Source organism: Erpetoichthys calabaricus, chromosome 6, assembly GCF_900747795.2.
Source record: "Erpetoichthys calabaricus chromosome 6, fErpCal1.3, whole genome shotgun sequence".
Classification (NCBI taxonomy): Eukaryota; Metazoa; Chordata; class Cladistia; order Polypteriformes; family Polypteridae; genus Erpetoichthys; species Erpetoichthys calabaricus.
This window is the reverse complement of record NC_041399.2, coordinates 112606738-112622930: the sequence shown is the minus strand read 5'-3', so window position 1 is coordinate 112622930 and position 16193 is coordinate 112606738. Positions and strand designations below refer to the sequence as shown.

The 16193-nt window shown below is 37.6% G+C and overlaps 1 protein-coding gene across 3 annotated transcripts in view; it reads right to left on the bottom strand.

Moving 5' to 3' along the window:
- Nucleotides 1-16193, bottom strand: part of slc12a7b (solute carrier family 12 member 7b) — a 233137-nt gene that overhangs the window by 53488 nt on the left and 163456 nt on the right. For all 3 annotated transcript variants that reach the window (XM_051928816.1, XM_051928817.1, XM_051928818.1), the window contains exons 6-7: nucleotides 964-1094; nucleotides 305-546 (exon numbers count right to left, since the gene is read on the bottom strand). In XM_051928816.1, the coding sequence (XP_051784776.1) occupies nucleotides 305-546; nucleotides 964-1094 (373 nt within the window). The remainder of the gene's footprint in view (nucleotides 1-304; nucleotides 547-963; nucleotides 1095-16193) is intronic.

The following is a 16193-nucleotide window of genomic DNA, read 5'->3' as shown; positions in this document are numbered from 1 at the left end:
TGCTGTTAAGCTTTAATAAGGAAACTGTACCAAAGCCTATAATTAAAATTCACTTTAGTCATATTAGCATTTGATATTTGTGCATTCAGCTTCAGTGTACCCTAAAACACCAAAACATTATGGTCCAGAGTTTTCCCATCTAACTAACCTACATACTCTTATAGTGTGATATAACTGAAAAAGCCAGAGAAAGCAAATGTAGATGTATCATATACTTGTTCCTTTTTCTGAAACGCAATTTTCTTTAACGTAAAAAGATGGTAATAAATAATAGTTTATCTTTATAAAAGAAACACACACTTACCTAAAATCAGGAGGATCGAAACCTGTTTTTATGACTCCAGCGTAGATTGCCATGATTGAAAGTATTACACAAGCAAGGAACACCAGCGCCAGCTTGTTCACATACTTGACACCCACAAAAACCACTAAAGCCATCAAAACAATGCAGCATGTTCCATATACCCTCATGTTGTTCAACATGGCTTCTGTTTCCCCAACATTTTCATCAGCTTCAAAAATGGTTCCATTTGGCACAATATACGTCTGAAATATTACAACAAAAAAAGAAAAGAAACACCATATTTGATTTCATTGTGGTTAATTATGAGTAATGGCATTGATATTGCTTCCCAAAACTGAAACAGAGACCTTTATTCTAGGTTGCATCTTCTGTGCCTCGACTATGAATGATCTGCTTTATAATTATATGTTCAGATATTATGAATTGACTTGTCAAAAATTTTTGAGCCCTTCTTGAATTTCTCTGTTCTGTATCTTAAGCCTTTATAATGAGTTCTAGACAAATCTGGTATGCAAATAATTTTGGTAATTATTAAGAACATGTAATAAATAGGACATGAAGAGAAAAGAATGACAGATTGAGGCTCTGTCTGTAGTATGGTATGGTAAATAAATGTTTGATAAACAATTCTTAAAAAGAAAAAAATAAATCAAACTTACCAAAAGGATTTCAATTGTGCCAAGAATGTACATTGAGCCAGCAAATGTTGTACCAAGGTAAAAACAAAGTCCTACTGCTCCTCCAAATTCTGGACCAAGTGCTCTTGAAATCATGTAGTAAGAACCTCCAGCTGTGAATTGACACCAGAAGGGTTCAGTTTAAAACTACAAATATTTTTCAATCCATAAGACATACAAGTAAAAAACATTATAATAAAAATAACTAAAGAATTCAACCATCCATTTCTAAACCTGTTTATTTTGGTTCAGAGTTGCCAGTGTTGGAGCCAATTCCTGTAGCATTGGGCACAAAATAATAACCAGGCCAGACAGATTCCAGTCTATCACAGGTTCATTTGTCACCATTTAACCTTGCATGTACGTTGCGGGAGTGTTTGAAGAAAACCTGAATGTCCACAGTGGAAACCTTACACCTACACAAACACCTGCATGTTAATGTACACACACACACACACGCACGCACGCACGCATGCAGAATGTACACACTCTACAATTCAAACCCAGGTCTCTGTAGCTTTAAGACAACAGCACTAACCACTGCAGTGTCTCAAACAATAACTTATATATGTTATATGAATTGTAAACAAAACCTTTTACATTCAATAATGCTTACTTGTAACTTCTGAATATCAGAAACTGTGGTTTTCAAGAAAATGTATAATGGCAATCTACAGAAACAGTGAAGCAGCAATTAAACATTTTATTACAAAAATGCATTGCATTCAATTACCAATTAAAACCCTAGATTTACAGCTGAATGAGAATTGTAACAAGACAAATTAACTAGATTTCTTAAATATAAGTGTAGATTAAACAATACAAATAAATATAAAAATCATGTCACTAAATATTGTACTGTATGTATAATTTGTATGTGACAAATAAAATTTAATTTGATTTAAAACTGAGTTTACTGTTTGATATTATTTTTCCAATTCATCCTGCAGTCATGCTGGAACCAATCTGTGGGCAGAAATTTTAGGGTCTTATCACACACATAGCTTGTTCACGGCTACTCTGAAGATGCAATATAAAGTAATGTTATAAGATCACCATCCACAAGGTGAAGTGTATAGTGTAAATGCAAAGACAGGTAACAGGCATGCAAGGAACCAATTTTGAAAGTCTGCATATTGGGAGGAAGATCCTTTTCACCAGAACAAGCAGCTAAAACTGCCTGCAGAAAATTGTTAAGACTCACTTTACGTTGTGATGGATGGCCGGCAGCTAAACCCGGCCAGGATGCCCCTGGAATAAAAGGGTGGGGGAAGGCAGCAACTTGCTGACACTGCTTCCCCCAAGACGATAGATGGCAGCTTCCCTGGACTGCAGCGGTGCCCCGGATGCCCGTAGGGCACTATGGGACTTGGAGTTTGGCAGCACAGCCCTTTGGGGTACCGTGGGAGCCGCCAGGGGACACTGTGGGAAGTTGGTGGGAAAATAAATTCTCACCTAGCACGGGAGTACTAATGGACTACGACAACGGAAACCCCGAAGTACTTCCGGGCCGATTGAAAACTTGAATTCTCCAGCTGGGCTGGAAGTGCTAGTAAGTCACGTGGGAGGAAGAATAGAAGCACTTCTGGGCCAAGAACTATATAAAGAACTGATGGGAACCCAGCGAGCAAGCCGGAGTTGGGAGGGAGTGTGACAGAGCTGCTGGGAGGAAAGGAGGAGAATTATTGTATTTAGTATTGTGTAATTATTATAGTTATTGCTTGTTTGTGGTGGTGGAGGTGCTTTGGGGCACTTTGGAGAAGAAAATTAAATTAGTTCTTGGTGCTTTTAAACCTGTGTCTGCATCTGTCTGTTGGGTTTCACGGGGTAACAGCGCCCTCAAGCGTCCGTTTATTGACAACATGCAACAGTGGCTTTAGAACCAGGCAACCTTTCTTCTACTCTGGATTTACCCAGGTTTGGTCTAGAAGATATGCATTTGAAGCAGTTGATGTTTTTGCAGATATTCAAGAGTAACTCCTTAGAATTTTTTGTCTGTATTGTATAGATGTAATAGGAGACTTTACTGCACACACTGAAAACATCAGAGACATATGAGGTGGAACAATAAGTAGAATTAACCTGACTGGTCTGAATCAATGTGGTAAATCATTATCCTGTTTCTGATGTAGTCATGAATTGTTATCTAATGAACACAATGCAATTCATTAGTTTAATTTGTGGCAGAGTACCTTGAGCAAAACTATGGGTAAATATTACTGCTGACTTGTGTACCAATAACAACTAGGTGGCAAGATGGCACAGATGGTGAGATATTGCCTGTATGGACATTGGAGATCTCCGTAGGTTGGTACAGATGCTTCTGTTGAGAATGTATTCAACTCGTCACTGGAAAACTGTCTTGGGACTTTGCATCATAATACAATCTAACCAAAAATGAAGAATCTATCAGATACAACTGTAGTAGGCACAGTATTAAATTAAAAAGATGGAAGTCAGAAATTGGTTGAGTGATGCATCAGAGATGCTTATATTCTGAATGTACCTCCTGGGATGATGTGACCAACACAAAAAACAATATTAAAGAGCCAGCAACAGCCACTTCTAAATTTCTGTTCTGTAAAAAATAAACCCATTACAAAAAAAGCTGATACCTTAATTTAAAAATGAATTTGAAATCAGAATAAATATCTAATAGAATATGGGGCCAGAAAACCGGTATGGATTACTATTATCCATTGGTTAAAAGTATAACATACGCTGTAGGACTGTTGTTAACTAAATTAATTTTGCAAACTGTCTGAATAATTTATATTGCAGGTTTGATACTAATGATGAAAACTGTTAAATTAAAAAATGAACATTTTACTTGCTGCAGGCACAGATTTGAATACAAATTTTTCATTCATGATTTCACATGGCTATATCAGTAGTTAATTGTACCGTAATGGGCACACAACAGACTCACATAAAAAGAAAAGCTGAATAAACCCATTTAGTACAACCCACTACTGGCGAAATTTAATACTAGTGGATGAAGTTTTTAGTAAGTTCATACAATATAATTCTCAGACCCATTTAAATATATCCAAGAGCCTATCCCTGAAGCAGTGCAAGTAAGTGTAAGCAATACAGAAACAGCCCTCAAATATGGCATAAGTCCATCACAGGGCCCACTTACGTACACGACTAATTAACCAAACCAGATGGCTTTTTTTTTTTTATCTGGGTGGATTAATTACAACTCCCCACAGACAAAGACGCTGAACTTATGAAATGAGAACACTAACCACTCTGTTACTGTGCAATGCATTAAGTAAATTCATTGACAAACTGATATAAAGCATACTTAAGTATATTAATAATTTTATGTAGGGCTGCACGATAACAGAAAAAATGATTATCACGATTATTTTGCTCAAAATTTTTATCACGATTAATAATGACGATTATTCCTTTGGTAAATGAAGTCTGTGACCAAAGCAGTGTAGCCTCGGCCAGTTATTCACAGATGCTGCCCTAATCATATTAGCTGCGTTGTCCGTTGTGATGCACACAAGTCTTTCTTCCACCAAGCCCCAAGCGGACATCGCTTCTTTGAGGCCCACTGCAATAAACTCCGCTGTATGGTCTTGTGGGAAAAACGAAGTTTGCAAAAGCTTGCTTTTCATCTCAAACTCGCTGTCAATAAAATGAACTGTCAAGCTCAAATACGGTTCCGCAGTTCTGCTTGACCATAAGTCGGTCGTGGCAGCAAAATATTCAAGGCTGAGCCTGAGAATTTCTCTTTCTATTTCTTTTCGGCATTTCGCATACAGCGAGGGCAGCGCAACATTGGAAAAATGGTTGCGTGAGGGAATGCTATATCTTTTATCAAGTGTTGCGATCATTTTGTTAAACCCCTCACTGCTCACGGTGGTTATTGGACACATATCCTTGGCTATATGGTACGTGATCGCCTCTGTTATTTCCCGGTGTCTTTGCGAGCTAGGCAGATATGGTATTGCGTTGAACAATGTCCCTGATATTGTTGTCTGTGTTGTGGATGGCTGGTAATTTTTTGTTGTTGCTGTTTGTGCCTTCAGTCGTTGAAATTCTTGATAGTGTACTTTGTGGTGGCTTTTAAGGTGGTTGATGAGGTTTGTTGTGTTACCTTGGGACGTTTGGACGGAACAGGAGCAAAGTTTGCACAAGACTCGTACCTGATCAACATCACATTACTCGAAATCGAAATAGTTCCAGACAACTGAGTATGACCCCTTTTTAGGAACTAACGATCGCACTTCTGCACCTTCCTCACGTTGCTCCGCCATCATATGTTTATTCTGACTGACTGTTATTGCTGCTATTGACTTCTACTGCTTCAGAAAGTGCTTGCAATCTAGACTCAGTAACGTCATAGTGACGCAGTCCAATCCGTAAACTCAGCCCATAAAAAACAGTTTGGTCTTTATACTGTAAAATCGCGACGATATTTATTAACTGATCGTGGGTCATAAATATCGTTATCATGAGAAAAAAAAGATTAATCGTGCAGCCCTAATTTTATGTATTTATTTAGGTTCTAAACTTTTATTGAATTTATTTAAAGCATGTAACAGTCCATACAATCAAGTCAAACTTAACAAAACTAAATTAAATTCAACTCCCACCCATTAGAAAGAGAGAAATGCCAACAGCCAGAGTAAAACTTTTGAGAGTAGTATAGAGGGAAAGGAGTCTTTCTTGCCAGTTTTTTTAAAAAAAATTGAACAGTTCCTCTAAGTCAGAATTTTAGTTTTTCAAATTTCAAATAGTATATAACATCACATACAGGAAAATGAACAATACTCATTGAAAAGATGTGTTTTTAACAGGAACATGAAATGAATAATAGATTTTCCCTCGCGAAGACTAAGAGGAAAAGCATTCCAGATTTTTGGGGCTATCACACTCAAAGCTCTGCCACCCATAGTTACTACCCTGTATTTAGGTACAGTGAGTAAGTTAGCGTCCAATGATCTTAATGCTCGGGTAGGAGTGTAAAGAAGCAGCAGCTCAGACAGATAATAAGGGGCTAAACCATGAAGGGCTTTAAAGGTGAGAAGAATAATTGTATATTTGATTCTTGAAGAAACTGGTAACCAATGTAAATCATAGAGGACAGGAGTGATGTGAACAAATTTTTTAGTGTGTGTAAGTAAACGAGCAGCAGAATTCTGAACATATTGTAATCCATTGATATACTTAGTCAGTAGGCTATAAAACAATGCACTGCAATAGTCCAGACAGGTAGTGATGAAAGCATGAATGAGTGTTTCAGTATCTTTCACACTGAGGAAAGAATGCAGATGAGCAATGTTGCAGAGATGAAAAAAAGCTGTCTGTACTATTGAGCTAATGTGTGGTTAAAAAGTAAGAAGTTGATCAAAGATGACACCCAAATTACGGACTGATGCTGAGTGTTCAACCAGGATCCTATCAACGTCAATTTTTAGCCCATGAAGGGTAGAGAGGACAGATTTGGCACCAACTAATAAGATTTCTGTTTTATCAGGATTGAATTGTAAAAAATTATCTGTCATCCAAAGATTGATTTCCTGAATGCAGTCAGTCAGTGCAACAGGTGAAGATGTTGCAGTTGCATCAACACTTACATAAAGTTGTGTGTCATTGGCATAGCAGTGGAAGCTTAAACCATACAGACAAATAATCTCACCTAATGGGAGCATATACATGTTAAAAAGGATTGGACCTAGAACTGAACCTTGAGGGATACCTTGTGTGAGTGAAGTAGTGGCAAATTTGTATTCCTTAATGAAGACGTAATAATGGCGATCACTGAGGTATGATGTGAACCAAGAAAGAGCAGCACCAGAGATACTAATAGCTGAAAGTCGGGACAGTAAAATGTGATGGTTAACTGTATCAAACGCTGCGCTTAAGTCAAGGAGAACTTGAATAGCGGCCATCCCAGAATCTGCAGTTATAAGTAAGTCATTGGCTACCTTAAGTAAAGCAGTTTCAGTGCTATGTAGGGCTCTGAATCCAGATTGAAAAGGCTCAAGCAGGTTATGCAAGTTTAAATAATCATTGAGTTCAGCAGCAACATCCTTTTCTAAGATCTTAGCCATAAATGGAAGATTAGAAATTGGAATTAGAAATTAGAAAATTTAGCTGTAAGGGATCTGAGCCAGGTTTTTTAAAACAGGGGTTACAGCAGCAGTTTTTAAATCACTTGGAACAACACAGGTGTGGAAACTACAGTTGATAAACTGAGAAATGGGAGCAGAAAGTTTGTCAGTGCAAGCCTTATTCAGTAAAGTAGGGGCAGGATCTAGGTGAAAGGTAGACTGATTTAATTTAGACTAGGGGGCTCCGCCCCCTGCTTGCTTTGCTCGCCAACCCCCGTGTTTGGTTTACTGGATATACAATACAATACAATTAATTTTTTGTATTGCCCAAAATCACACAAGTAGTGCCGCAATGGGCTTTAACAGGCCCTGCCTCTTGACAGCCCCCCAGCCTTGACCCTCTAAGAAGACCAGAAAAAACTCCCAAAAAAAAAACCCTTGTAGGGAAAAAATGGAAGAAACCTTGGGAAAGGCAGTTCAAAGAGAGACCCCTTTCCAGGTAGGTTGTGCATGCAGTGGGTGTCAAAAAGAAGGGGGTCAATACAATACAGTACAATACATAGAAAAGAATAAATCCTCAATACAGAATAAAAATATAAATTCTAGAAGTACAGAGTAGAATTTCACATTAGATGATATCACATAATATGATTTGGATTTGTTTTAAGTCCTGGAGACCTCATTCATCAAGCTGCCTCCCCCATTTTGCCATTCCACATCTGAAATAGCGCTAATCCGATGAAAGGACCCCTCATTCCCACATCCCCATTCATCAGGGATGACTTTACCTTAGGCAGGCAATCTACATGTTATTTTCTTTGGAATTGTTACATATGCATTATTTTCACTTTTACTTTAAAAACTTTTGTAAAAACAATACTTGTTTCTTTATTTCCTGCCCTGCGCGTGGTTACATCTCTTTCTTGCCAGACGTATAATACTGCTCGTGTTGTGAAGGGTGTTGCGGCTGAACGTTCGGTAAGGATATGCCTTTGGATCATTTGCTGTCTTTTTGCTGCTTGCTTGCTGCCTCTTCTGCCTGTCATTGTTTTAAGAGCTGGGAGCACATGATGCTTGCCTGCCAAAAGCAATCCAACAATTGCTAGCTTAGAGGTCTGTTGACTTGTTTTAAATGATGGCTCACTGCCTGGTCTCGCGTGACGTTGTAAAAGCAATACCTGTCTTTTATTTCTGGCCCCGGGCGTGGTTGAATTCTTTCTTGCAGGATGTATAACGCTGCTCGCGTTCGGGGGTGGTGAGGGGGGGGTTTTGGGGAGTGTGGGGGGGGCTGGTGGGTGTGGGGTAGCTGCTGTCACACTGCCCTTCGATCTTTTTAAAGCCCATACAGCCACTGTCCTTTTTCCTACGGCCCTTGGACAATCTCTTGGCACCAAGTCTCATGTTTACGGTCCCCGCGAGACGCACCGTGGCAAGTCTCCTTGGTCTCGCGGGTCTTTAAAATGTCTTCCGAGATGATCATGTATCGTAGCCTTGCATTTGCTTTCCAGGACTGGATTTCTTTTTATAATAGAGCGATATTAATTCAGCGATATAAGTTGATGTAGTGGGGTTAAATTTTCATAAATGCAGTCATATGAAAAAGTTTGGGAGCCCCCTCTTAATTCTTTGGATTTTTGTTTATCATTGGCTGAGCTTTCAAAGTAGCAACTTCCTTTTAATATATGACATGCCTTATGGAAACAGTAGTATTTCAGCAGTGACATTAAGTTTAATGGATTAACAGAAAATATGCAATATACATCATAACAAAATTAGACAGGTGCATAAATTTGGGCACCCCAACAGAGATATTACATCAATACTTAGTTAAGCCTCCTTTTGCAAATATAACGGCCTCTAGACGCCTCCTATAGTCTTTAATGAGTGTCTGGATTTTGGATGGAAGTATTTTTGACCATTCTTCCATACAAAATCTCTCCAGTTCAGTTAAATTTCATGGCTGCCGAGCATGGACAGCCTGCTTCAAATTATCCAATAGATTTTCGATGATATTCAAGTCAGAGGACTGTGATGGCCATTCCAGAACATTGTTGTACTCCCTCTGCATGAAAGCCTTTGCAGATTTCATACTGTGTTTTGGGTCATTGTCTTATTGGAATATCCAACCCCTGCGTAACTTCAATTTTGTGACTGATGCTTGAATATTATCCTGAACAATTTGTTGATATTGGGTTGAATTAATCCGAACCGCCATGCAAAGCGCTTTTTGTTATGGCCAAAAAACTCAACTTTTGGCTCATCAGTCCAAAGCACTTTGTTCCAAAATAAATATGGCTTGTCTAAATGAGCATTTGCATATAACAAGCAACTCTGTTTGTGGCGTGAGTGCAGAAAGGGCTTCTTTCTCATCACCCTGCCATACAGATGTTCTTTGTGCAAATTGCGCTGAATTGTAGAACGATGTACAGATACACCATCTGCAGTAAGATGTTCTTGCAGGTCTTTGGAGGTGATCTGTGGGTTGTCTGTAACCATTCTCACAATCCTGCGCATATGCCTCTCCTGTATTTTTCTTGGCCTGCCAGACCTGGGTTTAACAACAACTGTGCCTGTGGCCTTCCATTTCCTGATTACATTCCTTACAGTTGAAACTGACAGTTTAAACCTCTGAGATAGCTTTTTGTAACCTTCCCCTAAACCATGATACTGAACATTCTTTGTTTTCAGATCTTTTGACAGTTGCTTTGAGGATCCCATGCGGTCACTCTTCAGAGGAGAGTCAAAGGGAAGCACAACTTGCAATTGACCACCTTAAATACATTTTCTCATAATTGGACACACCTGTCTATGAAGTTCAAGGCTTAACAAGCTAATCCAACCAATTTGGTGTTGCAAGTAATCAGTATTGAGCAGTTACATGCATTCAAATCAGCAAAATTACAAGGGTACCCAAATTTTTGCACAGCCAGTTTTTCACATTTGATTTAATTTCATACAACTAAATACTGCTTCACTAAAAATCTTTGTACGGAAAACACCCCAGTACTCAGATGTTCCTAGGAAATGAAAGACATGCATACCACTGTTATATTTTTTGTTTAAAGTAAATTATTACGCAGGCTGAGAGGGGTTCCCAAACTTTTTCATATGACTGTAAACTATAGATTTAGAAGTATAATTGGTCGACAGACATGAGGAATGGTTAGTATGCAAATCTCTAAATGATTTAATCCTATACGTTTTCCAAACATTAAAAACTGTGTAAGTTTGAGAGGGTGGAAAAAGGTGGTTATCATGTAGAGGTGCCACAGATAAAATATTATCTAAGTTGAAGTGCTTCCTACATTGGTTCCATATTCTGAGTGAATAAAGGACAATTGGGTTATTAGTATATTGAGATGATACCTTGTATTTACTGGTGTACAAAGCAAGGAATATAAAGAGGTACTGCAGAATTTCATTTCTATTTCAGACCAATATAACGTGTGTTCATCTATTTGTGTCAGTGTCCAGGTTTTTATAGCTTGTATGTTTGCCGCACAGCAATAAAACTGAAAATTAGGTTCAGCCATGCTGCCTTCTGATTTAGGTTGTTGTGGGGTCGCCCTTTGGTTGGGTGAATATTTTGAATTCCAAACAAATGAGGTTATGATTGAATCTAACTTCTTAAAAAAATATTTGTTAATATATATGGGGATGTTTTGAAATAGAAACAGAAGCTTAGGCAGGATATTCATCTTGATAGTGTTAATTCTCCCTGCTAAAGTAAGATGGAGGGATAGACCATCTATGCATGTCTCATTTAATTTTGTCCATGCAAACATAAAAATTGTGTTAATAAAGAGCTTTATACTTACCCCTAAATATTTAAATTGATCTCCAATGATAAAAGGGAAGGTGTCCAATCTAATGCTGTTTGCTATAGAATTCACTGGAAAAAGCACACTTCTGTTCAAATTTATTTTGAGTCCAGATATCTTTTGAAATTCTGCTAGTACGGTTAGCGCTGCAGGTGCAGAATTTTATGGGTCTGATATATACAGTATCATATCATCTGCATGTAGTGATTATTTTCTGTATAATTAATCATTTTATATTTATCACATACAAAGAATTGCAAACTGCAAAGGCTTTAAAAACCATTCCTGAGATTTGTAAGACTGATCATTAACATGCAAAATCACCCATATCCTATTTCCTACAAAAAAAGTGTGATTACAAACCAGACTTACACTTTTTACCATTAAAGAAACAGAGCAACTAATTAATTATTACCATCAGAAAATGTTAATAAAATTTGAGCTGAACAGATACACAAAATGGAAGTTCAGAACCAAAATGCAAGATTAACAAAGACTTTGGAACTGAAGTTAGTAAAACCATATAACTAACATATTTTAAAATACTAAGAGGGTTTATACATATCAGAGCAACGAAGATTATGCTCATGTTAACGATTTCTTGACAAAGGAGTTGGACAAACCACTGATGTCCTAAACCCAACATGCTGTAAATTCTCTATAAAATATGAAATCTGTGTAAATGGTTATCCAATGGAATTTTAGAAAAAGCTGCTTATTAAATCACCTTTATTAATATTAGTTATGTTTAATGAAGCTATAAAAATTAAAATCAAAACACTACACAAGACAATTACTGAGTTTTCAAGAAAAATGCATATTTATTTCAGTGTGCGACCTATATACCAGATTTAACAGGGATGAAGAAATTCAACTCCACCCATAACCCCGCACCCACATTCCTGAGTGAATGGCTGAACTGCAACTCATATCAATACATTGGCTGGCCTGTACTTCATCTGATAACAATTGTAAATCAGAGTTGAGCTGATGCTTCTGCAGAGACTTCTTCAGACAAGAAGGCGCCCAAATATATACTTATGAACAAATTTTTACTCCAATAAGCAGGTAATAAATCTGTAACTGGAAGGGACCTTATTTTAATCACCAGAGGTTACACTTTCCTTCAGAACTACAGTAGCTACATTCATCTCTTCTGTTATTTTTGTGGACCTGAAAGCTGGTAAGCTGTTCTCTTTGGGGTGAGATGCCATCCACTCTCTGTGGAACAAAGAGCTCACAAAAATTCTTTGGCCTGGAAGTTACTCTCCATGGCGCCTTGGAGCTAGACAGTTAGCTCAAAGTCTAACTGTACTAAGCAAGCCTCTGTGCCAGTGCCAAGACTAAAAAGCAGCAATACTTCAAGGAAGGGAACTCAAGTACCTATACTTTTGTGTCAGAAAGAGTAACAGTTTTTTCCTATGAAGTTGCAAAGGACACACAAAACAGCCTAACAGCAAGATGAGGCAATATCACATCACACCATGGACAAAAGACCATGTAGCAAAAAAAAAAAGTACACTCCAATGAAAGCAGACTCCTTTGCTTCAACTGGGAGCAACAATAGCTACAACTCCACACATCGGACATCATCCTTGGTTATGAAGAATTGTTAATCTGTGCAAGATAAATTAGTACTCTAAAAACAGCCAAAGAGAACCAGCCTTTTCTGTGTTAATCTCGTCTGTCTTGTGTTCTGTCTTCGGTGTCGATATATATGTAGTTATCATGTTTCTATAATCCTTGTGTTTCTCAATGAATAGTATTATTCTGTTTTTTAAAACAAGTGTACTTTAGTTACTTTGATATAGGTCTAACGGCCAGAGACTCCTCCTATAGAGAAATGTAAGTTTTCCCTGGGTGGGCACAAGTTAAAAACCCCCTCTTTTCCCACATTTGTGTGATTTCATACTTTGAAACTATGGAGAGAATTAGGAAGGCTGGGAAACCACAGCTGCTTACTAAACCAATGAGAGGAAATCTTGATCAAATTATGCATGCTCTGTTTTGAGCGACAGTCAACATAAACAATTGTTAATCCTTCTCAGGGTGTGGTATCAAAACAGGAGACACTTTAAGGCAAGTATGCAGTTCTCAGCTGCTCCAGTGCACAATAATTATATACTCCAGCATTCTTTAACCAGTATTTAAAGGTAAATGGTTCTTTGATAGACTGTTGTATTGACTGTTGTGTTCATATTGAACAGGAGATGAACAGGGGCAAACACACAAAAAGCTAACTAGAATTGAATGTCAAACGTAAAAAAAAATTTTCAAATCCAAACATTTCTCCCTAAAAGTTTTTTTGTGTTTCATTTAAGTGCTTGAGTGGTAAGTCTCCTGAGCATCATTACTATAAGTACTACTTAATTTCATCTCTTCTTTCAAAGTGATGTTATTCACTACTTACAAGTAGGTGCACAATATATTGCCAGGCAATGCTCCATGTCCATTGCCACATAATGGTAACACACAGTGAACAAACAAGGAAATGATTAAAAAAAATTAATAAATAAAACCTGAAATAAAAGAAAATGTTTGAAAAACAAAAACAAAATTAAAACTGATTTCCAACATATTCCTAAACAAGCCCCTTGGAAGGTGTGTGCTCAAGATGCATCCAATAAATCTAACCTCGGGTCAACATCCAAACAGTAATGGTCAGACTGAATGGGTTAATGTGGAATTAAAAAATATCTTTGTAGCAATGTAGTCAAAGGATCACTCATGAATTGATAATATTCTACTTTTACAATCTGTGAAAATTATGTTTATTTTGTCACAGACATGCTCTTCAATAAATGCTTGAACATGGATTTCTTCATTTAGTAACTGGAATAAACAGACCGTTTTGAGTTTGGGGTGGGAAGCAACTGATCAGTTTCAACTATGCAACAAAACGAGGCACCTGCAAATCAAGTGGCTAGAGCAACAGGTATTCCTAGTAATAATGCTGTTGATATAATGCTGAGAATCTTGTCATTACTGCTCCTGAGTCTGCCACCTAACTCTTTAAATTTGTATTTCAGAACTGAGGTTTAACACATGGCTCAAACAAAACCTTAGTATAGGAACAGATGGAACCTATTTTACCATGATGGGTTTACATTTGAATGAGAGGGTCATCAATCTATTGGGAAGGTAACTTAGTAGCTAGTTGAACATTATGCAAAGTAAGGAATTGGATGGATGCAGGGGGTTTAAGAAAGGCCAGGTATCTAAATTCTCATTGTTGGACGAATAGTGCTTAAAAAACAAATATACAAGGTAGATTAAAATTTCTAGCCCAAAGTTAAACGGGCAAAGTAAAATGAGTAAAACAGTACAATAAAAAAATATTTTAATGATATGAGTATCAAAGTAAGTTGAAGTTGTATTTAGCTGAATATGACTATGAAATAATAGGAATAACAGAAACCTGACTAAATAATAGAGATGGGGAGGAGTATAACATAGAAAGTTTTACAGTTATATGACTATAAATGCACATGTTCTTCAGATGGATGATGAGCCACATCTTAGGGAGGTTGTCTGGATATGACTATAAAAGCATTAGGGATACATGTATAGGGCTTATATTGGGAGTGTGTTATAGACCCGTAATCCAGAACATAGTTTCAATGTGCATCTTTTTAATAATATTAAAAAATGGAAATTTCAAGTGGGCGTCACGGTGGCGCAGTGGTAGCGCTGCTGCCTCGCAGTTAGGAGACCTGGGTTCGCTTCCCGGGTCCTCCCTGCGTGGAGTTTGCATGTTCTCCTCGTGTCTGCGTGGATTTCCTCTGGGTGCTCCGGTTTCCTCCCACAGTCCAAAGACATGCAGGTTAGGTGGACTGGCGATTCTGGATTGGCCCTAGTGTGTGCTTGGTGTTTGTGTGTGTCCTGCGGTGGGTTGGCACCCTGCCCGGGATTGGTTCCTGCCTTGTGCCCTGTGTTGGCTGGGACTGGCTCCAGCAGACCCCCCGTGACCCTGTGTTCGGATTCAGCGGGTGGGAAAATGGATGGATGGAAATTTCAAGTAGGATATACTGTAATTGAGGGGTTTTAATTAAGCAAATCTTACCTGTGCTAATCTTACAAATACCAAAGTGCAACAGCATTAGTTCTTACAGTTTCTTAAAATATTATGTTAAAACTCTTATAACATGGCAAGCCCATCTAGATGTAGATATTTTGTAATAACCAAGATATTTGTTTGGTCACAGTACATATGCAAATACTAAAACTGTCAAGTTTAATTTTACTAGGGAAAAGCAGATTCAGCAAGGTCTAATAGGAATAAACTGGGATAAAGTTTTAAGTTTGGAGACAGTCAAGGATCAGTATAACAGGTTTAAAAATGTTTTACAGGATAGGTTCATCCCAAATGTTTGAAGCAGTAAGTAAGTATTTACGGAAAATTCTGTAGTGGCTAAATAAGGAGATGAAAAAGAAACCATAAAGCAAAAAAACGGCTGAATAAATTGTACAAGATAGATGACTCTAGCACTAACTGTAAGGCATTAACCGTTGAAAAGGATATTAGGAAAACTAAAAGGCAGTTATAGGGAAACACTGCAGGAAAGGCAAAAGATAACTCAAAGATTCTTTTAATATTTTAGTAGTAAAAGAATGGTCAAAGAGGAGGTGAAGAGTATCAGGAACACTAAAATATACAGACAATGAGACAGCAAATGCTACAGTATTTAACATGTGAAGAAGTGACTAACATCCTAGCAGTAACGGGTACTGCTAAGAAGATACTCAGTAATTTGGAAATTGTAGAGGGAGAAGCTATGCTTATATTAAAAAGGATGAAATCTAACAAATCATCTGGATCAGGCAACATTTAATGGGAGGTCGTGTTTTACTAATATTCTTTTGTTGCTTTCTCAGAGAATTACAGCATATGGTCAAGCAAGGTGAATACGATATTTTCCTATCTTGATTTTCAGGAAGCTTTTTTATAAGGTACCACATGAGAGGCTAGGCATCAAGCTAAAGAAGCTGGAATTCAGAATACTGTGTGTAGATGGGTAAACATCTGTCAACATATGTATTCTAATAAGGAGCCTTATTAGAATTATGCAATGCTAAAAGTAGTGTCCCCTCAGAGGTCAGTACTAAGTAAGGCCACACTTTTTTTAGCATATATAAATGATCTGTATAGGAATATAAATAACATGATCATTAAATTTGCGGATGAAAGAAAACTAGCTGGAGAAGCAAATCATTTAGCATTATCTGGATCATTATTGAGGCCTGGGCAGATTTTTGGCAGAAGAAACTTTATGCAGATAAATGTATAGTATTTGAATACACATGTGGAGATCTGAAA